The sequence below is a fragment of the Pseudophryne corroboree genome, chromosome 11 (genome assembly GCF_028390025.1).
Source record: "Pseudophryne corroboree isolate aPseCor3 chromosome 11, aPseCor3.hap2, whole genome shotgun sequence".
NCBI lineage: Eukaryota > Metazoa > Chordata > Amphibia > Anura > Myobatrachidae > Pseudophryne > Pseudophryne corroboree.
Window position 1 is genome coordinate 9,762,227 of NC_086454.1, and position 24,872 is coordinate 9,787,098.

Genomic DNA, 24,872 nt, shown 5'->3' on the forward strand with positions numbered 1-24,872 from the left:
CAGTATCCTTATGCTAGATTAGGACAGCCATGTTTATGGCGCAGTATCCTTATGCTAGATTAGGACAGCCATGTTGATGGCGCAGTATCCTTATGCTAGATTAGGACAGCCATGTTCATGGCGCAGTATCCTTATGCTAGATTAGGACAGCCATGTTCATGGCGCAGTATCCTTATGTTTGATTAGGACAGCCATGTTTATGGCGCAGTATCCTTATGTTTGATTAGGACAGCCATGTTCATGGCGCAGTATCCTTATGTTTGATTAGGACAGCCATGTTTATGGCGCAGTATCCTTATGCTAGATTAGGACAGCCATGTTTATGGCGCTGTATCCTTATGCTAGATTAGGACAGCCATGTTTATGGCGCAGTATCCTTATGCTAGATTAGGACAGCCATGTTTATGGCGCAGTATCCTTATGCTAGATTAGGACAGCCATGTTCATGGCGCAGTATCCTTATGTTTGATTAGGACAGCCATGTTTATGGCGCAGTATCCTTATGCTAGATTAGGACAGCCATGTTCATGGCGCAGTTACCTTATGCTAGATTAGGACTGCCATGTTTATGGAGCAGTTACCTTATGCTAGATTAGGACAGCCATGTTTATGGCGCAGTATCCTTATGATAGATTAGGACAGCCATGTTTATGGCGCAGTATCCTTATGATAGATTAGGACAGCCATGTTTATGGCGCAGTATCCTTATGATAGATTAGGACAGCCATGTTCATGGCGCAGTATCCTTATGTTTGATTAGGACAGCCATGTTCATGGCGCAGTATCCTTATGCTAGATTAGGACAGACATGTTCATTGCGCAGTATCCTTATGCTAGATTAGGACAGCCATGTTTATGGCGCAGTATCCTTATGCTAGATTAGGACAGCCATGTTTATGGCGCAGTTACCTTATGCTAGATTAGGACAGCCATGTTTATGGCGCAGTATCCTTATGATAGATTAGGACAGCCATGTTTATGGCGCAGTATCCTTATGATAGATTAGGACAGCCATGTTTATGGCGCAGTATCCTTATGCTAGATTAGGACAGCCATGTTTATGGCGCAGTATCCTTATGATAGATTAGGACAGCCATGTTTATGGCGCAGTATCCTTATGCTAGATTAGGACAGCCATGTTTATGGCGCAGTATCCTTATGCTAGATTAGGACAGCCATGTTCATTGCGCAGTATCCTTATGCTAGATTAGGACAGCCATGTTCATTGCGCAGTATCCTTATGCTAGATTAGGACAGCCATGTTCATGGCGCAGTATCCTTATGGTAGATTAGGACAGCCATGTTCATTGCGCAGTATCCTTATGCTAGATTAGGACAGCCATGTTCATGGCGCAGTATCCTTATGGTAGTTTAGGACAGCCATGTTCATGGCGCAGTATCCTTATGCTAGATTAGGACAGCCATGTTCATGGCGCAGTATCCTTATGGTAGATTAGGACAGCCATGTTCATTGCGCAGTATCCTTACGCTAGATTAGGACAGCCATGTTTATGGCGCAGTATCCTTACGCTAGATTAGGACAGCCATGTTTATGGCGCAGTATCCTTATGCTAGATTAGAACAGCCATGTTTATGGCACAGTATCCTTATGCTAGATTAGGACAGCCATGTTCATGGCGCAGTATCCTTATGGTAGATTAGGACAGCCATGTTCATGGCGCAGTATCCTTATGCTAGATTAGGACAGCCATGTTCATGGCGCAGTATCCTTATGCTAGATTAGGACAGCCATGTTTATGGCGCAGTATCCTTATGCTAGATTAGGACAGCCATGTTCATGGCGCAGTATCCTTATGCTAGATTAGGACAGCCATGTTTATGGCGCAGTATCCTTATGCTAGATTAGGACAGCCATGTTTATGGCGCAGTATCCTTATGCTAGATTAGGACAGCCATGTTTATGGCGCAGAATCCTTATGCTAGATTAGGACAGCCATGTTTATGGCGCATTATCCTTATGCTAGATTAGGACAGCCATGTTTATGGCGCATTATCCTTATGCTAGATTAGGACAGCCATGTTTATGGCGCAGTATCCTTATGCTAGATTAGGACAGCCATGTTTATGGCGCAGTATCCTTATGCTAGATTAGGACAGCCATGTTTATGGCGCAGTATCCTTATGCTAGATTAGGACAGCCATGTTCATGGCGCAGTATCCTTATGCTAGATTAGGACAGCCATGTTTATGGCGCAGTATCCTTATGCTAGATTAGGACAGCCATGTTTATGGCGCAGTATCCTTATGCTAGATTAGGACAGCCATGTTTATGGCGCAGTATCCTTATGCTAGATTAGGACAGCCATGTTTATGGCGCAGTATCCTTATGCTAGATTAGGACAGCCATGTTTATGGCGCAGAATCCTTATGCTAGATTAGGACAGCCATGTTTATGGCGCAGAATCCTTATGCTAGATTAGGACAGCCATGTTTATGGCGCAGTATCCTTATGCTAGATTAGGACAGCCATGTTTATGGCGCAGTATCCTTATGCTAGATTAGGACAGCCATGTTTATGGCGCAGTATCCTTATGCTAGATTAGGACAGCCATGTTTATGGCGCAGTATCCTTATGCTAGATTAGGACAGCCATGTTTATGGCGCAGTATCCTTATGCTAGATTAGGACAGCCATGTTTATGGCGCAGTATCCTTATGCTAGATTAGGACAGCCATGTTTATGGCGCAGTATCCTTATGCTAGATTAGGACAGCCATGTTTATGGCGCAGTATCCTTATGCTAGATTAGGACAGCCATGTTTATGGCGCAGTATCCTTATGCTAGATTAGGACAGCCATGTTTATGGCGCAGTATCCTTATGCTAGATTAGGACAGCCATGTTTAAGGCGCAGTATCCTTATGCTAGATTAGGACAGCCATGTTTATGGCGCAGTATCCTTATGCTAGATTAGGACAGCCATGTTTATGGCGCAGTATCCTTATGCTAGATTAGGACAGCCATGTTTATGGCGCAGTATCCTTATGCTAGATTAGGACAGCCATGTTTATGGCGCAGTATCCTTATGATAGATTAGGACAGCCATGTTCATGGCGCAGTATCCTTATGCTAGATTAGGACAGCCATGTTTATGGCGCAGTATCCTTATGCTAGATTAGGACAGCCATGTTCATGGCGCAGTATCCTTACGCTAGATTAGGACAGCCATGTTTATGGCGCAGTATCCTTATGCTAGATTAGGACAGCCATGTTTATGGCGCAGTATCCTTATGCTAGATTAGGACAGCCATGTTTATGGCGCAGTATCCTTATGCTAGATTAGGACAGCCATGTTTATGGCGCAGTATCCTTATGCTAGATTAGGACAGCCATGTTTATGGCGCAGTATCCTTATGCTAGATTAGGACAGCCATGTTTATGGCGCAGTATCCTTATGCTAGATTAGGACAGCCATGTTTATGGCGCAGTATCCTTATGATAGATTAGGACAGCCATGTTTATGGCGCAGTATCCTTATGATAGATTAGGACAGCCATGTTCATGGCGCAGTATCCTTATGCTAGATTAGGACAGCCATGTTTATGGCGCAGTATCCTTATGCTAGATTAGGACAGCCATGTTCATGGCGCAGTATCCTTACGCTAGATTAGGACAGCCATGTTTATGGCGCAGTATCCTTATGCTAGATTAGGACAGCCATGTTTATGGTGCAGTATCCTTACGCTAGATTAGGAGAGTCGGCTAGCACCTCATTTTCATTTTTGCAGTTATCGTCCCTTGTGTGAGAAAATGTTTTGGGGCCTAATTCAGACCTGATCGCAGAGGTGCGAGACAACGTACATCTAGCATCAATTTCTTTGACATGCCGGGAGACGCCCAGCATAGGGCAAATCCGCCCCACATGCCGGATCCAGTTTAGCTGCAAAGGCAGGCGGCTACCCACCATGTTAAGTGTCGCACGTCAAAACGCGGCATCGATGCACCGTTTCTGCCCCCTCCAGGTCTTTAGCTGTGTTTTGAAGAGAATGCAGTTTAGGACCTTGCACATGCGCGTACTGGCATATGCGCATGCACAGATGTGCAGAAATCGCTTCATAGCGATATTTGCACATTAGGGTCTGAATCGGAACCTATGGGGGTCATTTCGAGTTGTTCGCTCGTTGCCGATTTTCGCAACGGAGCGATTAAGGCAAAAATGCGCATGCGCATGATGCACAGTATTTTAGCACAAAACTTAGTAGATTTACTCACGTCCGAACTAAGAATTTTCATCGTTGAAGTGATCGGAGTGTGATTGACAGGAAGTGGGTGTTTCTGGGTGGAAACTGACCGTTTTCTGGGAGTGTGCGGAAAAATGCAGGCGTGCCAGGATAAAACGCAGGAGTGGCTGGAGAAACGGGGGAGTGGCTGGCCGAACGCAGGGCGTGTTTGTGATGTCAAACCAGGAACGAAACTGACTGAACTGATCGCAGTGTAGGAGTAAGTCTCGAGCTACTCAGAAACTGCTAAGAATTTTCTATTCGCAATTCTGCTAATCTTTCGTTCGCTATTCTGCTAAGCTAAAATACACTCCCAGAGGGCGGCGGCCTAGCGTGTGCACTTCTGCTAAAATCTGCTAGCAAGCGAACAAATCAGAATGAGGGCCTATATCCCTACAGTTCCACAGGATAGAGAGATTATCATAGCTACAAATATTATTTATTATTTACGGGACACATTTATATAAATATTATATTATATATCTATGTAATATATCTATATATACACATAATATATAATATATGTCATTATCTCAGTAGGGGACCCAAAAATGGGAGATTTTGAATTTTGGATAAGGGATACTCAACCTGTATTAACAAATTCCATTGTCCACTCACCTCGCAGGCAGGTTCAGTAAATGCCCTCTGTGTACACTCACCTCATAGACAGGTACGGTAAATGCCCTCTGTGTCCACTCACCTCGCAGACAGGTCCAGTAAATGCCCTGTGTGTCCACTCACCTCATAGACAGGTACGGTAAATGCCCCCTGTGTCCACTAACCTCACAGACAGGTACGGTAAATGCCCTCTGTGTCCACTCTCCTCACAGACAGGTACAGTAAATGCCCCCTGTGTCCACTCTCCTCACAGACAGGTACAGTAAATGCCCCCTGTGTCCAGTCTCCTCACAGACAGGTACGGTAAATGCCCCCTGTGTCCACTCTCCTCACAGACAGGTCCAGTAAATGCCCCCTGTGTCCACTCTCCTCACAGACAGGTACAGTAAATGCCCCCTGTGTCCACTCTCCTCACAGACAGGTACAGTAAATGCCCCCTGTGTCCACTAACCTCACAGACAGGTACGGTAAATGCCCTCTGTGTCCACTCTCCTCACAGTCAGGTACAGTAAATGCCCCCTGTGTCCACTCTCCTCACAGACAGGTACAGTAAATGCCCCCTGTGTCCACTCTCCTCACAGACAGGTACAGTAAATGCCCCCTGTGTCCACTCTCCTCACAGACAGGTACAGTAAATGCCCTCTGTGTCCACTCTCCTCACAGACAGGTACAGTAAATGCCCCCTGTGTCCACTCTCCTCACAGACAGGTACAGTAAATGCCCCCTGTGTCCACTCTCCTCACAGACAGGTACAGTAAATGCCCCCTGTGTCCACTCACCTCACAGACAGGTACAGTAAATGCCCCCTGTGTCCACTCTCCTCACAGACAGGTACAGTAAATGCACATGTAGGGCATTGACGGCTATCTTGGGAATATAAGAGGTTTCCTCTAATCCAGGAGTCTCCTGGATATGGAGGAGATGGGAAAGCTGGGGATCATATGCTACATGTGATCCAGTCTGATCCAGTCTGCTGTGTTTGGCCTGCTCATCAAGAGCTTTGATTTTGGGTGCTAGAGGTTCTGAGTTCAAATCCAATATTGGGATATCATGTCTGTTTAGGCTGTACCAATAGACACAGTAGATCTAAAGAGGTCCAGGTTTTCTAGCACCAATAGAATAATATCAGAGCTAAAGTCGTTTGATGCTTGTTACCTATAGACAAAGACGAAGAGGCTTTATATGTATCACCTTAAGGCAGAGGTTCCCAAACTCCGTCCTCAAGGCACCCTGATGATCCAGGTTTTTAATTATATCCATGCTTGGCCACAGGTGACTTACTTTGTACCTCAGTCAATTTAATGTAACCCTCTGCGCTGGGCCATGGATATCCTTTAAGCCTGGACTATTGGGTGCCTTGGGGACTGAGTTTGGGAACCGCTGACTCAAGGAATATTTACTAAAGTCACCACTTTACACCTCATCAGTCCAGGTCAGAAGGTGTCTGAGCATTTATAAAGGACAACGCAGAACTGAATCTTATCCTCTGACAGCCCAGAGGTTTCATTTAATAACCAACTTGGTCCGAAAAAAATAAAAATCATTAAATTCCAGGTACTTTGCACAGAAAACGCGGAACTGGGCGTCTCTCTCCCGGACTACGGCATCTTGTTTCAGCTCAAGGCTTTCTGCCTCACTTGTGTGTCCTACTTTGTCATGTCTGCAGCCGATGTCGCATTCGCCGACCCCATGTCTGCGGCTCCGTTTCACAAGCAGAAATACTGTTGTATTAATATTTCATCCACAAGTTGAAGCGTTTAGCGTTTTGCTTTTCAGGTTTGTTTAGTAAGGTCAGAAAACCTATCCGTGCGTGTGTTATCTCCACTCCACGCTACGTGTCTATGGCTGTAAACATTAGCAACTGGAAATAATTATAGAGTGCTCACTTAATTGAAGTGTTAAGAATACATCAGGATGAATGGTACAGTATCTGCAATAAAAAACAGAGAATAAAGCAGAAAACCTAATTAACCACAGATATAGCAAACACATAGACACGGTCACCAAGTACCCCCTCCTACACACACTGTGAGGAGCACTGCTACACAAGGTGATGAGATAATGCCAAACACAGGGACACGGTCACCAAGTACCCCCTCCTACACACACTGTGAGGAGCACTGCTACACAAGGTAATGAGATAATGTCAAACACAGGGACACAGTCACCAAGTACCCCCTTCTATACACACTGTGAGGAGCTCTGCTACACAAGGTGATGAGATAATGCCAAACACAGGGACACAGTCACCAAGTACCCCCTCCTACACACACTGTGAGGAGCACTGCTACACAAGGTAATGAGATAATGCCAAACACAGGGACACGGTCACCAAGTACCCCCTCCTACAGACACTCTGAGGAGCACTGCTAAACAAGGTGATGAGATAATGCGAAACACCAGGACACAGTCACCAAGTACCCCCTCCTACAGACACTGTGAGGAGCACTGCTACACAAGGTAATGAGATAATGCCAAACACAGGGACACGGTCACCAAGTACCCCCTCCTACACACACTGTGAGGAGCACTGCTACACAAGGTAATGAGATAATGCCAAACACAGGGACACGGTCACCAAGTACCCCCTCCTACACACACTGTGAGGAGCACTGCTACACAAGGTAATGAGATAATGCCAAACACAGGGACACGATCACCAAGTACCACCTCCTACACACACTGTGAGGAGCACTGCTACACAAGGTAATGAGATAATGCCAAACACAGGGACACGATCACCAAGTACCACCTCCTACACACACTGTGAGGAGCACTGCTACACAAGGTGATGAGATAATGCCAAACACACAGACACGGTCACCAAGTACCCCCTCCTACACACACTGTGAGGAGCACTGCTACACAAGGTAATGAGATAATGCCAAACACACAGACACAGTCACCAAGTACCCCCTCCTACAGACACTCTGAGGAGCACTGCTACACAAGGTGATGAGATAATGCCAAACACAGGGACACGGTCACCAAGTACCCCCCCTACACACACTGTGAGGAGCACTGCTACACAAGGTAATGAGATAATGCCAAACACAGGGACACGATCACCAAGTACCCCCTCCTACACACACTGTGAGGAGCACTGCTACACAAGGTAATGAGATAATGCCAAACACAGGGACACAGTCACCAAGTACCCCCTCCTACAGACACTGTGAGGAGCACTGCTACACAAGGTAATGATATAATGCCAAACACAGGGACACAGTCACCAAGTACCCCCTCCTACACACACTGTGAGGAGCACTGCTACACAAGGTAATGAGATAATGCCAAACACACAGACACGGTCACCAAGCACCCCCTCCTACAGACACTCTGAGGAGCACTGCTACACAAGGTGATGAGATAATGCCAAACACACAGACACGGTCACCAAGTACCCCCTCCTACACACACTGTGAGGAGCACTGCTACACAAGGTAATGAGATAATGCCAAACACACAGACACGGTCACCAAGTACCCCCTCCTACACACACTGTGAGGAGCACTGCTACACAAGGTAATGAGATAATGCCAAACACAGGGACACAGTCACCAAGTACCCCCTCCTACACACTGTGAGGAGCACTGCTACACAAAGGTGATGAGATAATGCCAAACACAGGGACACGGTCACCAAGTACCCCCTCCTACAGACACTGTGAGGAGCACTGCTACACAAGGTAATGAGATAATGCCAAACACAGGGACACAGTCACCAAGTACCCCCTCCTACACACACTGTGAGGAGCACTGCTACACAAGGTAATGAGATAATGCCAAACACACAGACACGGTCACCAAGTACCCCCTCCTACAGACACTGTGAGGAGCACTGCTACACAAGGTAATGAGATAATGGAAAACACAGGGACACGGTCACCAAGTACCCCCTCCTACACACACTGGGGCCGATTCAGACCTGATCGCTGCCGTGCGTTTTCGCACAGCGGGTGATCAGACACAAACTGCGCATGCATGTGCACAACAATGCGCAGGTGTGTCACAGGGCTATATAGCGGATCGCCGCTCAGCGGTGGATTTGTGCGATGGATCCGTTTGCATGGGCAATCGTAAGGAGATTGGCAGTAAGAGGGCGTTGGTGGGTGGCAACTGACCGTTTTCTGGGAGCGATTGGAAAAACGCAGGCGTGTCCAAGCATTGGAAGGGAGGATTCCTGACGTCAATTCCGGTCCCGCTGATGTGATCGCAATGGCTGAGTAAGTCCTGGGCTGCGCAGAGACTGCACAAAGTCAGTTTGTACAGCTCTGCTACCTATGCGATTGCACACTTGCACACCTCCTGAAGCTCTGACTCCGGAGGGTGCATTTAAGTTAGTGATATTGCTGACAAGCTGCGTGTGCACTGTAGATACAGAAATCTGATCACACTTTGCACCGCAATGTGTGACCGTGTATCCGCCAGCCCCGCCATCTTACACCGGGTGATGGGACAGTATGACTGATATCTGATCACACTACACACCTCAGTGTGTAACCATGTGTCTGCCAGCCCCGCCATCTTACACCGGGTGATGGGACAGTATGACTGATATGAGGCGCAGTGTAATGGCCGTGAGGGGAAGCAGCGGTCTCCCTGCTCTGGCTTGGCGGGGAATTAGACTGACCGAGAACAGTACACAAGTGATAGTCTTGTTACCTTACTTATTGCACTACCCTCGGGTGTTAATGAAGATATCTCACTATTAGGCTGTAGTGTTGCACTGTAAAACAGACACTTTAGAGGGAGATGTACTAAGCAGTGATAAAAGTGGAGAAGTGAGCCAGTGGAGAAGTTGCCCATGGCAACCAATCGGCATTGACGTAGCATTTATAATTTGCATACTACAAAATTATACAGAGCAGCTGATTGGTTGCCATGGGCCGCTTCTCCACTGGCTCATTTCTCCACTTTTATCACTGCTTAGTACATGCCCCCCGTACTATATGTCGGCTGTTTTTATATTTGGAAGTATTGTTTCCCTCATTTTCCGTGGATTTTAGGATTTGTGTAATTTCCTTCTCATAGATTCTCTCCCAGTTTATTCTTTTGGAATTCTTTTGGAATGTCCAGAGGCTTGGTGACAACTATTGTGATCAATCACATTCACTGCAGCGCCCCAATGTCCCAATTATTGCCACCGCCCACCCCCCCCCCAAACCTCCCCTATCGGCTTCTCACAGATTACCGCAAGTGTGATGTGCAGGAGAAGCCTGCGCTCTGCTTATGGACTCTCTGACTGCCACGAAAGCGTCCGAGCCTACCCAGACGAAGGTGGTTATTGTAGTGGGCAGACAAAAAAACCGGATGAAGGAACAATATATTATTACATGAACAAGACTGTTGGAGCGGTAAAGGCTACTAACAGGTTTGGGTGGCGGTTCTACGCAACACAATCGCTACCCACCTACTGAGTATATCACTTAAGTGCCTTCTGCCGAAGACCAAATGCACTCTAGCAGGAGCAGTCCAGAAACCACGCTTGCCGTATAATGCACTTTAATTCTCCATGCAGCTGAGCGCAGCGATGTAATAAAGCATAGCTATGCAGGGGGTCAAGCCGTGGGGCTGTACTTACATGTAAATATAAATGGCTGCAGCCTAAATAAACGTAACACGTAGAAGTAGGAATTCATAGTGTAGTGTTGTTTTGTCTCTGCAATCTATCTGTAGACCCTACAGTGAAAGATGTCGGCCTGTAAGAGCATGGACTAAATTTGGCGCGTCCCCATAACAACAGACTGTGAGGTAAAATCATAGGTTTTGAAGCTGAGCGTAAATGATTATTATAGTAAATAGGGATCTTTATGTTTTGATCTTTGCACTAGACGAGATGTTGCCTCTCATTTCTACAAATACATTATTGTATATTTGACCTTATTCAGTAAGGATTGCAGTTGCTGGTAAAAAGCAGTCGTTGCGGTCAGCTAGCTGCCGCCCAGAAACTGAGAAAAAACGCCCATCGCAGAAATTGTCAATGCATCGCAATATGCCGGCTGATCGCAAAGCCATACGCAATCCCCTAAATATTGAAGATTTTTCCTATCTGCGCCAGGCAAGGTCGTCCACAATTCTTGTGACACAAGAGGCTGGAAGTGGTCATCGCTGGCGTCAGAGACCCTCCTTAAAAATGCCTGGGCATGCCTGCGTTTTGATTCTATACGACGCATTAGGGTTTATTGTACATCTAAAATGCCTATTGGTTGGCTGTTGTAACACATTAACATTGTTATGTAGTTATGTGATAGCATACGGAATGATTCAATGACACATTTAAAGCAAAAAACAAAACAAAAAAAACATGGTGCTACTGCTACCCTAACCCTTTGTAACAGGACAAGGGGGGTCATTCCGAGTTGATCGTAGCTGTGCTAAATTTAGCACAGCTACGATCAACTTGGATTTGGGTGGGTTATTTTGTTTCTGTGCAGGGTAAATACTGGCTACTGTATTTTTACACAGCAATTTAGATTTCAGTTTGAACACACCCCACCCAAATCTAACTCTCTCTGCACATGTTACATCTGCCCCACCTGCAGTGCACATGGTTTTGCCCAACTGCTAACAAATTTGCTGCTACGATCAGGTCTGAATTACCCCCAGAGTGTTAGGATGAGAGGCGGCTGGGTGTGGTAACAAGTGGCTCTTGAGAGCCCATTTGAGGTTTTGTAGAGAGGTGGTGAGTGTGAGGGGGAGAGGTAGAGAATTCCATCCCTGTCTCCCCCCAGGTCACATTCAGGACACCTCATCGCAGCCATTGATACACAAAATCAAGTCACATCTAATCCAGTACAATACAATTGTTTTATACATACAATCGGAATAATACCACCGTTTGGGATCAGATCCATAGTGGATACTGACACCGGCCCCTTCGGATGGCGCATGGGGGCTGTGGCATTAGGCACTCTTGGTATAATAACCATACAGGCTTACAGTCTATTACACATCTAGCTGACATACAAGTCTCTGCTATGAATGTATTTCTAAAATAAACTTTGATCTCTAGAACGGTTCCGAAATAATCCCATCCAGCTCCACCGGAATGATGTCATTAAGCTCCTGTACTGAGGAACATTGTCGGCTGATTGCTTCTGCAATGAGTAGATTACTTCCTCCCACAGCAAAGAACCCAGAAGTAACTGCTCCATTATAGCCTGAATATCAGCCAGCGAAACGTTCACTTCCTGGCTCCGGTAACCATGGCAACCACTACAGGTAACTCGGGGAAAATAGGATTTTTCAAGGATGCTGTTTACAAGCCACTTAATTATGATTTGTATTGGGGTATAAATTACGAATTAAATTTACGGGATTTATTCCTGCGGCTCGGCTTCTATTTTTGTGCCTGTTACAAAGCGCGGCGCAGGATCAGGGCTGTCTATAAATCAGCGGAGAAGTTATGGGATGGATTATGAACCCTCTTTACCTCTTCTTGCATCAAATTGGCATCGTCTGCGGTGGTCAGATAGATGAAGAGTGAGGTATGAGTCTCAGATCGCAACCGGTTCAATTTAATTACTTAAACGAAACTGCACTTTCCTATTTAAGACTTACCGGGGGCAGGGCCGTAAAAGTAGTGCATACTTACCGACTTTCGGCGGCTGCAGGGGTTGTGGGTGGTGGAGACCGGCTTCGGGAGACTTGCCCACTTCTCTGGGGGGCGGCATACTTGCCTACTCTCCCGGAATGGCCGGGAGGCTCCCGAAAATCGGGTGACCCTCCCGGCCCCACGGAAGAGCAGGCAAGTCTCCCGGAACGAGCTGTCACCCTGCCCGTCCGCCCACTTACTGTGTAAAGTGGGCGGTCCGGGCAGTTGATGACGCGATTCTTGCTGAATCGCGTCATCATAGCCACGACCCCTGCAGTGTAATGCCGGGGATCGCGGCATTACAGAGTGGGGGCGTGGCTTAAACGATGTACCGTGTAACCCCGCCCCCGGACCACCCCCGGCCCGCCCCTGCTCCGCCTCCGCCCCGCCTCCGGTCCACCTCCTCCCCACGTCAGAGCCTGCCCCTGCCCCCCTGCTGAGCCGACCTGGCTGCTCTCTCCCGCAGAGAGCAGCCAGAATATCGGCAAGTATGGGGGGGGGGGGGGCGGGGGCTTGGAGTCATACCCTGTTATCGTGGGCCTACCCAGATAGCAGACATCTGCAAATCCGTTCGCAACTCACTCACCATGGAATGATTTTTCCAGTGTGTGCGCAGCCCAGGACCTACTCCTACAGTGCGATGAGAACAGGCTGATCGGGGCCAGAGCTGACGTCAGACACCCGCCCTGACAACGCTTGGGAACGCCTGCGTTTTCCTGACACTCCCACAAAATGGGCAGTTACCACCCACAAACGTCCTCTTCCTCTCAATCACCTTGCGAACGCCTAGCGATAGAAATATTTGCACCATTCTGACGCTGTTTGAGCTCGCGCCTGCGCATTGCTGTGCATATGCCTGCGCAGTCATTCAATAATCGGCCGCTGAGTGATTTCACGCAACAGCGATGAGGTCTGAATTAGGCCCTTAGGATAAAGCTGTGATAAGTGCAAGGTGATAACGAACCAGCCAATCGGCTCATAACTGTCAATTTACATATTGTTGCTGATTGGCTGGTGCGTTATCACCTTGCACTTATCATCACTTCTTTATGCCTTCTCCAGGCTTAATACATCTGCCCCCCAGTTTGGTAAATACCAACGAGAAAACAATCTTTCCTGCCGCAATATATGGCGATAAAGATGATGAATTTCAGGGGACACACCAGTAATGATAACAAATGCGTCACTAACTGAGGATGACCCGTTACAGCCCAAAGACGCCTCTTACATATCTGCGCGGTTCTGGAGCATGCCCAGTGCTAAATCATGCAGCCCACCCTTTGCCAGTAGGCTTACCACAACCTGAAAATAATTTAGAGGTGAGGTGTTTTCAACCCGTGACATTATGGGGGTTATTCCGACCCGATCGATCACTGCAGTTTCTCGCAGCGCAGTGATCTGGTCGGAACTGCGCATGCGCCGGCACCGCAGTGCGCCGGCGCATGTCAGCCGTCGTTGCCTAGCGATCGCCTCTGAGGCAGAAGCGGTCGTTGGGCGGGAGGGGGCTGGACGGCGGCATTAAGCCGCCAATTAGAGGAAGCGGTCCGGCCAACGCAGGCGTGGCCGGACCATTGGGGGGGCGGTCCGCGGCAGCTGCGTGACGTCACACGCAGCCGCTGCGGTCCGGGGAGCGATGAGTACCTCCCAGCCAGCACGCTAAAGCTGCGCTGGTCGGGAGCTATTCTTGAAGTGCAAAGGCATTGCCGTGCCTTTACACTTCTGCAGGGGGGCCAGCACTGACATGCGGGGCGGACTAGCCCTGTGCTGGGCATCCCCCCCGCATGTCAGTGTGAATGATCGTAGCTGTGCTAAATTTTGCACAGCTACGATCCACTCAGAATGACCCCCTGTATGCAGCAATTAAATATATAATACATTCAGGATCATTTTCTTTCAGGGCGAACATTAATTATTAGAGCTTTTATTTGTTGATAACTGCAGGGGGATAGATAGTATTGATTATGTGTACAGAGTAAATGAAACGCAGGTACTTTAGTCAGCACAGTGATCATAATGCAGTCTTGAAACGCGGTAACCCGCTTTACGGATCGTCTTTCTTAATGGCAAAGTTGTGCATCAGCTGGATGAGAGTAGAGGTCATTTTAGGAAATTAGTATTTAATCCACGCTTTATGTAAAAGTATGAGTGTGGCTTTAATTTTAATTAAAACCTTAATGATTAAACATGAGACAGCACCCGTGGGATAGATTGACTAGATGTAGCATCATCCTAAAGTCTCAACACAATTACTTAGGTGTGTGGTTTTTTTTTTCCATTCTTTATAACTAAGGACATATTGAGCCCACTGCACCTTGGGGTAATGTCACATGAGCAATTAAAAAGCTGACTTCTGCGCCTGGCGTTTACTTGCTGAAACATTGATACAGTTTATTTATTTATGAAGCAAATTTTGGAATATGCTGGAGCGATATCAATAAAGGTTAATAAATAATACATGACAAAGAATTGAGATTTGGGACTAGCGTTTATAAACCGTAATCGCCAATTCTGAGTCTTCAATGACTGTTTTTAGGGAAGATTTTGTTTTGATACTTCCACTCTGACAAGCCGGCAGTAGCATAACTTGTGAGGCGTTACCCTTGTGTGTGGGGGGTCCAGATTAGTATTGGAACTACGAACGTGTTATCATAGGAGAATTTAATTGGTTGATAGTATACTAGAACTACAGGAAATAAAATATATTTTACCTTCAGATAGCACTCACTAATAGAACACAGTGTGTTGCATATTTATCATTTATCAGGAAATGGGCCCAGTAATTACAATTCTTTATCACGGTAATAAGGCAATCACCTGAATGTATCAACAATCACATGCAGGGATAGCAACTCCATCCTTGCCGTGTGTAAATAGTTAAGTGCACATGGGTGATTGGACAGTACTGGAGAGGGATCATACAGATTCCTCTTCTGACAATGCTGGCGGATTGTAGCCCATAGACTACAAAGGCTTGGTAAATATGACAGATAAACAGCCCAGTGGGGGCTGCTTTTGTGAATGGAAATGAAAGGCTGTAGAAGATATCGCTTATTATTTGCTGGTAGACCCCAAAAATCACTTTTTAGGGAAGATTTTGTTTTGATAAATAGGTCCCTATGCCTCGTAAAAGAGCATCTAACAATTGTGTTTATTTTATGAACAGTTTCTTATATAGCCCAGCAAATTCTTCCTTATGGCATACGGTACTCACCTACACTCCTGCAATATCTGGGGACGCAAGCACCACAGGGTGCATTTGGGGGAACCCTCTTTGGCAAAAATGTGTAATGATTTGCTGGTCTGACTGCATTACTGTATGTCATGGATTTTCCTTACAAGAAGTGTGTCTGTATATATATACTGTATATACAGTATACAGATGGAGCCTCGCTCATCTAGGCTTCTCTGCTGCACCTAGGTGCACCAAGGTATATTAGCATAAGCCTTTCATCTATTGTTCTCAGTTGCAATACAATACAGAGAGAACAATACAGCACGGGATTAAGTCATTACAGCCCTGGCTCAATTAATCCTATTAAAGGGATAAATGAGCAGGGCTCCATCTTTATACATACATATATATATATATATATATATATATATATTAAGCAGTTTTGACCAATTTTAAGCAGTTTTACCCCCTCTTAATTTCTATTAATTTGGGAAATAACATACCTTAAAACTAATACGACATAATTCCTTATAGAGTCACCTAGAGAAACTATTAATTATAGTCTCTTAGGAGTGTTGACAACCATATGTCGGCGTTTTTGTAAACTGCCTATTATATGAAGAAAACAAAAATAATATAAATATATATAAAAAAGGGATATACCTGTATATATACTTTATTGTTAGAACTGTGCCTTTAGTAAACCGTGACAATGTTTCAATATTTTCTGAAAAGATTTATTCTGTGAGACTTACTGAGGAAGTTAAGTCATTTAAATCTCTGTGATTGTCAAACCAGCTACATAATTCCTGGTATGTGTACACCTATATATATTTGAAAGTGATTTTCAACGACTGACACACCTTCCACTAAAAATCAGCATTGGCTTTTTCAGAGTTTCATTTTCCCAAGGATCAAGATTTGAACTAGAAATAGTCTTTACTATAAGAGTTGGATACCACACCTTAGGTATGCATATAATAGATTTGATTATTTCATATATACAGGTATATCCCTTTTTTATATATATTTATACAGGTTGAGTATCCCATATCCAAATATTCCGAAATACGGAATATTCCGAAATACGGAATTTTTTGAGTGAGACTGAGATAGTGAAACCTTTGTTTTCTGTGGCTCAATGTACACAAACTTTGTTTAATACACAAAGTAATTAAAAATATTGTATTAAATGACCTTCAGGCTGTGTGTATAAGCTGTATATGAAACATAAATTAATTGTGTGTATGTACACACACTTTGTTTAATGCACAAAGTTAGTAAAAATATTGGCTAAAATGACCTTCAGGCTGTGTGTATAAGGTGTATATGTAACATAAATGCATTATGTGCTAAGACTTAGGTCCCATCACCATGATATCTCATTATGGTATGCAATTATTCCAAAATACGGAAAAATCCGATATCCAAAATACCTCTGGTCCCAAGCATTTTGGATATGGGATACTCAACCTGTATTATTTTTGTTTTCTTCATATAATAGGCAGTTTACAAAAACGCCGACATACGGTTGTCAATATTACTAAGAGACTATAATTAATAGTTTCCCTAGGTGACTCTATAAGGAATTATGTCGTATTAGTTTTAAGGTATGTTATTTCCCAAATTAATAGAAATTAAGAGGGGGTAAAACTGCTTAAAATTGGTCCACGTTGGATTTCCTTTTCTTTCCCATTAGGTAGTTTGTAAAAAACACCAATTTTAACAGAATACACTCCTTGGAGGGATCAGCATTTAAGTTCCAATTAGGAGCCTCGATATAAGAGCTCCATCCACTAAGCCTTGTTATAGGAGATTCTGATCAATTCTACACTTGAGGTATGTCTAGTTACTATTAAGAGGGGGTAAAAGCATTCAAAACTGGTCCACATTGGATTTCCCTTTCCTTTTCATTAGGTAGTTTGCAAAAAACACTAATTTTAACAGAATACACTTTCAAGTCGGATTATCATTCAAGCTCCAATTAGGAGCCCCAATATAAGAGTTCCATCCACTAAGTCTCGATATAGGAGATTCTGATCAACTTCACATCTGAGGTATGTTTAGCTACCATCTATACTACTAATAGAAAACATATTAGTAGCTCTATTAAAAAAATACACTTAAGAATGGGCTTTTATATATATATATTTATTTTTTTAGGTCATGACACTCTGTATATAAACTCATCAAGAGCAAATTAGTTCTTTTTTTCATATTTGGTAGGTATTTATTGCATACCACATATATACAATTTTCCTCAATTTACATTAGTAGCTTTTTTCAAATAGAACATAATTTCCTTTTCCCCCAAACAAGCCACCCCTGATGAAGTCGATAAGACGAAACGCGTTGGGTTTGTCAGTCAGAAAATCGCAACCTAATTTGTGAAGATACTCCCTTTCGAGCTCGCACCTTGTAAAAGGAGAGGGAGTATCTAAAGTCCATCTAACAAACGTGTTGGTTGTGTATTTTTTTTGGTTGCACTTATTGACACAATTTTAATTTTGAACTGTAAAAAAAATAAAAAAATAAAAAAAATTTATATGTTCAAACGTATGTTATTAGAACAACCTTTTACTAATTGGCCTGCTGGCCTCTTGTTTGGGTGACTATTTGGTGAGGGGTGTCTGTTACAGGTCCCCAGAGTTAAACATCCTCCAGTCTACATTCCTACGAACATTAGAAGAATTGTGTAATTACGTTTCACTTTAGCGCACTTGGGAATTTTGTGTTTTTCTATATATATATATATATATATATATATATACGTGTGTGTTTGAGTTTTGTCTGTTAGTCGGAAGCATTTAGCTTAGGTGCACACAGAGGCGGACTGGCCACAGGGTTTACAGGGAAGATCCCCGGTGGGCCGACGCACTCGTGGGGCCTGTTTTGTTTGAAGACATGTGGTCCTTTTTATAGACATAATCAATAAGATGCAAAATAATTTGCATATATGAAAATGACTTTGCCACTTAGCCTGTGATTGCAGATGATCTAGTGGATGCTCTGTCTGTCTACTTGGCTGACATATAAGATTGAGTGAATAGTGATTGGGATACGGTTGGTGTAATAAGCAAGAAAATATATCTTTCTAAAGAATGATATAGTTTCCTAGATTCTGAAGGTGTATCATATAATGTGCTCATAATATTTAATTTTATTTCTTTTTAACTTCCCCCTTGATGCTGGACATGACCACTATCTGGGAAGTCTTGGGGGGAGGGTGCTGCTGCCATGGCCCATGGCTAGACCTTACACCTCTGGTGCTGCCCATGTGGGGCCACTAGTATAAATTTTTCCAGGGCCGCTTTTTGTTCCCAATCCGCCCCTGGGTGCACATGTACAGTATAATTATGAAAGGTTACTGTACAGGGATAGGCATCCTTAGCGTCACAGTTATGGACTGCAGGCATAATCTAAATAATAGATTTTCTCTTTGTAACAAGGCATTTTCCTGTAAAAATGAAAGTACGTTTTGCTTCGCGTTGAGCAACCTTTGCTGATACACATTTTGTTATACTGCGCGCATGCATTATGCATTCCCCAGCTCTAGGTTATAAATGTGCTTTGAGCTGGTATAAGACTTCACTTACGTCTGATTCATAGGAAATTTCATTAATCTCTGCAGCAAAGGGACCTTGCAGTGAGCGCCAGATTGGAAATGAACTCAGGGCTCTAGGTTATACTGTGGCACAGATGAATCAGCAGTAAGAGACTCTAGAAGCCGGATTCATATGGAGAGCGCAGAGGGAATGCGTTAGAAAATCTCTCATAAGTTACAGGATTGTGTTTTATACATTGCAAATTGTGTTAACGCCATGTAGTGTGAATGCTGTGTCATACACTTGCATACTCTCTTGGAATGCTTACTCTCCTGAATTTGAAGGAGATTCCCCTGTGCCCCCCGAGAGAGTAAACTGGGCACCTGGATCCACTCAGGAGAAGGGGGCAGATCAGGAGGGTGATAAAGCCATTCATCCCCTTCCATGTATTGACCAGTGATCAGCGGGGTTGTTCGGTTGCCACTCTGAACGCCCCCCTGCACCCCCTAGCTGCACCTGCCCTCCAGATTCTCTTGAAGGGCATTTTTAAAATGTTTTCCAACTGTGTAACTCTTACTATATATACTGATTTTATTTCTAATACTTCTCTGTGCTTTCCAGCCATGTCATTATATAAACAGGCAGATGTTAATCTTATTTCTCCGATACACTAAATGAGGTTGGTAAAATTGTATTTAGTGCCAATAATTATATAGTATTTGTGTGTTATCCCTTATCAAAGAAAATGCACCACTCTGCTCTGATACAAACATGGCTGCAGGGCTGGAACAGGGCTCAATGCAGCCCCGTGCAGGCCCCCACCCTGACCTAAACCCATGTTGTCACAACGTAACACTTATAGGAGGGGGTATTTGCCCCATGAATGCTCTGGGCAGCTTTGCTGCAGTGCTGCTGGATGCAGGGGGTCATTCCAGGCTTAGGTAGTAGGGCTGCTTGCTCTAGGAAGTACAGCACTGCCCAATTCGTCCCTTGGATGCAGGGGTGCTCCAAGAGAGGAAGAGGCCCATATGCAGTCTGCATTCCCCCCCCCCGCCCCCCTCTCTACCCAGAAGAGCAATAATTCTGGGCACTAGGGTTTCTAGGAGACGCTAGCATTGTCCCAGAGTCATGCGCAGGTCTCCGGTAAAATGGCGCAGCAGCTATTTTCCCAGTGATTTTCCTACTGTGCATGCTTAAAAATGCCAGGAATAGGGCCACCACCCCATTTTCCTGGTGGCTATGTATTGAAAAAATGGTTGCAGGATGTGCGGTTTGGGCCCCCTGGACCTCGTAGCCACACTGTAGCCATTATAGATTCGCCAGTGCTTAGATGCTCTGGGCTGCTTTGCTGCACTGCTACTGACTGCAGGGGGCCACTCTAGGCACTCTGCAAGTCACATGTGGTGCCATCAGGGCAGCAACGTTGCCGCCACCAGGACTCTGCACCCTATGTGATGGAACCAGTCGCACAACCCTAGTTATGGCTCTGCATGTGGGCATTTAAAGGTGCCTCGAAAAAGGTTATTTATTTGATAACAGCTAATGGACTATGACTACTGAGTAACAGCTAAATATCTAGAAAATGACAGCTGAGCATTATGAAAAGGTCCAGCAGTTCTAAGTCCAAAGATCAGAGCTTGAATAGGTGTACACACACATATACAGATGGAGCCATGCTCATCTATCCCTTTAATAGGGTTAACTGAGCCAGGGCAGTCGGTTCTCTCTGTATTGTATTGCAGCTGAGAACAATAGATGAAAGGTTTATGCTAATAAGCCATGGTGCACCAAGGCGCAGCAGAGAAGGCAAGATGAACGAGGCTCCATCTGTATACTTTGTATATAAATATTTATATATACAATACATGACTGATTTACTGTATATATAACTACAGTTTGTAACATTTCCTACCTTCTCTTTGTCTTGCAGAATACTGGAACTCCTGAAGGACCAAACACAAACAAAGTATGAATGTTGAACAAGATGACATTACATCCACAGCAGATGATGATAGGTCCTAGGTTCAACAGGGCCTTATTTGACCCCCTTTTTATTGTGCTGTTGGCTCTCCAGCTTCTCGTGGTGGCCGGCTTGGTCAGAGCGCAGACCTGCCCTTCCGTATGTTCTTGCAGTAATCAGTTCAGCAAAGTTATTTGCACACGGAGAAACCTGCGCGAGGTTCCGGATGGTATATCCACCAACACGAGGCAGCTGAACCTTCATGAAAACCAGATCCAAATAATCAAAGTGGACAGTTTTAAACACTTACGACACTTAGAAGTTTTACAGTTGAGTAGGAATCACATTAGGACGATTGAAATTGGGGCCTTCAATGGCTTGGCCAACTTAAACACGTTAGAACTGTTTGACAATAGGCTGACTACCATTCCAAATGGAGCTTTTGAATATCTGTCAAAACTGAAAGAGCTTTGGCTGCGGAACAACCCCATTGAGAGCATCCCATCTTATGCTTTTAATCGCATCCCGTCACTGCGTCGGTTGGATTTGGGGGAAATGAAAAGATTGTCATATATTTCAGAAGGAGCATTTGAAGGGCTTTCGAACCTTAAATATTTGAACCTTGGGATGTGCAACCTAAGAGAAATACCCAACCTTACCCCTCTCGTGAAACTAGATGAGTTAGATCTTTCTGGGAACCATCTGTCGGTTCTCAGACCAGGATCATTCCAAGGATTAACCCATTTGCAAAAATTGTGGATTATGCATTCCCAAATTCAGGTGATTGAGCGGAATGCCTTTGATGATCTACAGTCGCTTGTGGAACTTAATTTGGCACATAATAATCTAACTTTACTGCCTCATGACCTGTTCACACCTCTCCATAATTTGCAAAGGATTCAATTGCACCACAATCCCTGGAACTGCAACTGTGACATACTTTGGCTGAGCTGGTGGCTAAAAGAAATAGTCACTACCGGCAGCACATGTTGTGCTCGTTGCAGCACTCCGGCCAATCTAAAAGGTACTCACATTGCAGAACTGGACCAGAATTATTTTACGTGTTATGCCCCTGTGATTTTGGAGCCACCCACTGATCTGAATGTCACAGAAGGGATGGCCGCTGAACTCAAATGTCGGGCATCAACATCATTGACTTATGTTAGTTGGATTACTCCTAATGGCTCCATTATGACCCATGGGGCTTACAAAGTACGAATATCTGTGCTTAATGACGGCACACTAAACTTTACAAATGTAACAGTGCGAGATACGGGATTGTACACGTGCATAGTGAGTAACTCTGCAGGGAACACCACTGCCTCAGCGACACTGAATGTGACCGCAACCGATACTGGTTACACATACTTTTCCACCGTCACTGTAGAGACAATGGAACCATCTCAGGATGAGGCGAGGACCACGGATCATCATGTAGGCCCTACACCAGTCATTGACTGGGAAACCACAAATGCAACCACCTCGCTAATGCCTCACAGCACAAGGTCCACAGAGAAACCCTTCACCATCCCAGTCACGGATGCAAATAGTGGAATGCCAGGTATAGATGAAGTTATGAAGACCACCAAAATTATAATTGGCTGCTTTGTGGCCATCACCCTAATGGCAGCCGTCATGTTGGTTATTTTCTACAAGATGAGGAAACAGCACCACAGAAAGAACCACCACGCTCCCACGCGGACTGTTGAGATTATAAACGTGGATGATGAACTAACCGCTGACACTCCCATTGAGAGCCACTTGCCCATGCCCGCGATTGAACACGAGCATTTAAACCACTATAACTCTTATAAGTCCCCTTTTAATCACACAACAACAGTGAACACAATAAATTCAATACACAGCTCTGTGCATGAACCTTTACTGATTCGCGCAAACTCTAAGGACAATGTACAGGAGACGCAGATCTGAAATTCTACAGCGTGCCAGATTAACAGCAAAAACAGACAATTTATATTAAAAAAAGGAACAAAAATGACTGGGCTAAATCTACTGTTTCCAATAAAAAAAAAAGTGTCTTTACAAAAAAAAAAAAAAAATTAATAAAAAACAAAGAAATTTATTTATTAAAAATTCTATTGTGATCTAAAACTATTGAAATCTGTGTATTCCTCAAGCTAAGTTGGCTACGCTTGGTTTACCCTGAGAGCTCATATCTTTCATAGGAATATGGAGTCTAAATCCTCCAGAAAGACCTAATTGTAGAAATCTTTTTTTTAGTTTTTTGTTTTTGTTTATAAAATATGTTTTTAGGGTTTTTTTTTATGGTGAACTGAAGCATCAAATTGGTTTATTGATTTATTTTCTTAAATGGTGGTAGCCTTCAAAAGTATTTCCCTCCGAGCGTTAGGGAATGGTGTGTAAATCGCTGCCCTATTAGGATCGGCAGATTCACAAGAACAGAGTAAAAGTTAAAAAAAATATATATTTTTTATTTTTCTTGTAATGACCTATTCTGTATTTTTGCAGAATTAATATTCTTTGGGAAGATATAAGAAACACAAAATAACGTGTAATAATCTATCATCACTGACGTAGCTCTGAAACGAGCCAAGTTTGTAGCTCTGCACACTTAAAGAAGGTTATGAATAAAACAAATTGATGGTTTTCTGTACTTGGGCAAGCCTCTTTTTAAGGTCGTTGTTCCATCAAAAAAAATCCTGCTGGATGTTTTCAGCTGAGACGGTGTCATAAACGGATAAAATGCATGATGCGCTGCCTTTAGTAAATGGGGATAAGCATGTATGGATCTCTTTGGAATTGATCTGTTCCTGAGATCCTTGTCTCAGGAATTCTCCAGTGGGCGGCCGTAGTTCTTGTACACATCTTTGCTGATAGCATGAATAAGGTTTTGTACAGGCTCGCTTATCAGCTGTCCTGTGGGATCATTGTGCGCTCGTGAAGTGATTCATAACCAATACAGAATTCCTCAAAACGCTAATGGCCTGGGAATTAAAAAATGTAGTGTTGGTAGATGTGGTATTTGTAATGATCAGGATTTGCAACAGCACACGTCTAATCCTCAGCTTCACTGGCAAATTAGAGGGGAACGGAACCTTCCCTCAAACTCAATTCTGGTTTCTCTGACGTCCTAGTGGATGCTGGGAACTCCGTAAGGACCATGGGGAATAGACGGGCTCCGCAGGAGACTGGGCACTCTAAGAAAGAATTAGGACTACTGGTGTGCACTGGCTCCTCCCTCTATGCCCCTCCTCCAGACCTCAGTTAGAATCTGTGCCCGGCTCGAGCTGGTTGCACACTAGGGGCTCTCCTGAGCTCTTAGTAAAGAAAGTATTTATTAGTTTTTTTATTTTCAGTGAGATCTGCTGGCAACAGACTCACTGCTACGAGGGACTTAGGGGAGAGAAGCGAACCTACCTGCTTGCAGCTAGCTTGGGCTTCTAGGCTACTGGACACCATTAACTCCAGAGGGATCGAACACAGGCCCAGCCTCGGTCGTCCAGTCCCGGAGCCGCGCCGCCGTCCCCCTTGCAGAGCCAGAAGACGGAAGATTCCGAAGAGAAAATTGGTGGCTGAAGACCCCGGTCTTCATTAAGGTAGCGCACAGCACTGCAGCTGTGCGCCATTGCTCCCTATGCACACCACATACTCCGGTCACTGATGGGTGCAGGGCGCTGGGGGGGGGGGGGGGGGCGCCCTGGGCTGCAATTAGATTACCTTAAAATGGCAAAAAACACATAATATAGTCTCATAAACTATA

At 44.6% G+C, this 24,872-nt stretch overlaps 1 protein-coding gene across 2 annotated transcripts in view; it reads left to right on the forward strand.

The window, feature by feature from the left end:
• The window catches only part of LRRC4C (leucine rich repeat containing 4C), a 1,405,504-nt gene extending 1,381,759 nt beyond the window's left edge, over positions 1 to 23,745 (forward strand). For both annotated transcript variants that reach the window (XM_063946277.1, XM_063946278.1), the window contains one exon: positions 21,101 to 23,745. In XM_063946277.1, the coding sequence (XP_063802347.1) occupies positions 21,143 to 23,062 (1,920 nt within the window). In that variant the 5' untranslated portion in view covers positions 21,101 to 21,142 and the 3' untranslated portion in view covers positions 23,063 to 23,745. The remainder of the gene's footprint in view (positions 1 to 21,100) is intronic.
• Positions 23,746 to 24,872: the final 1,127 nt, after the last annotated feature.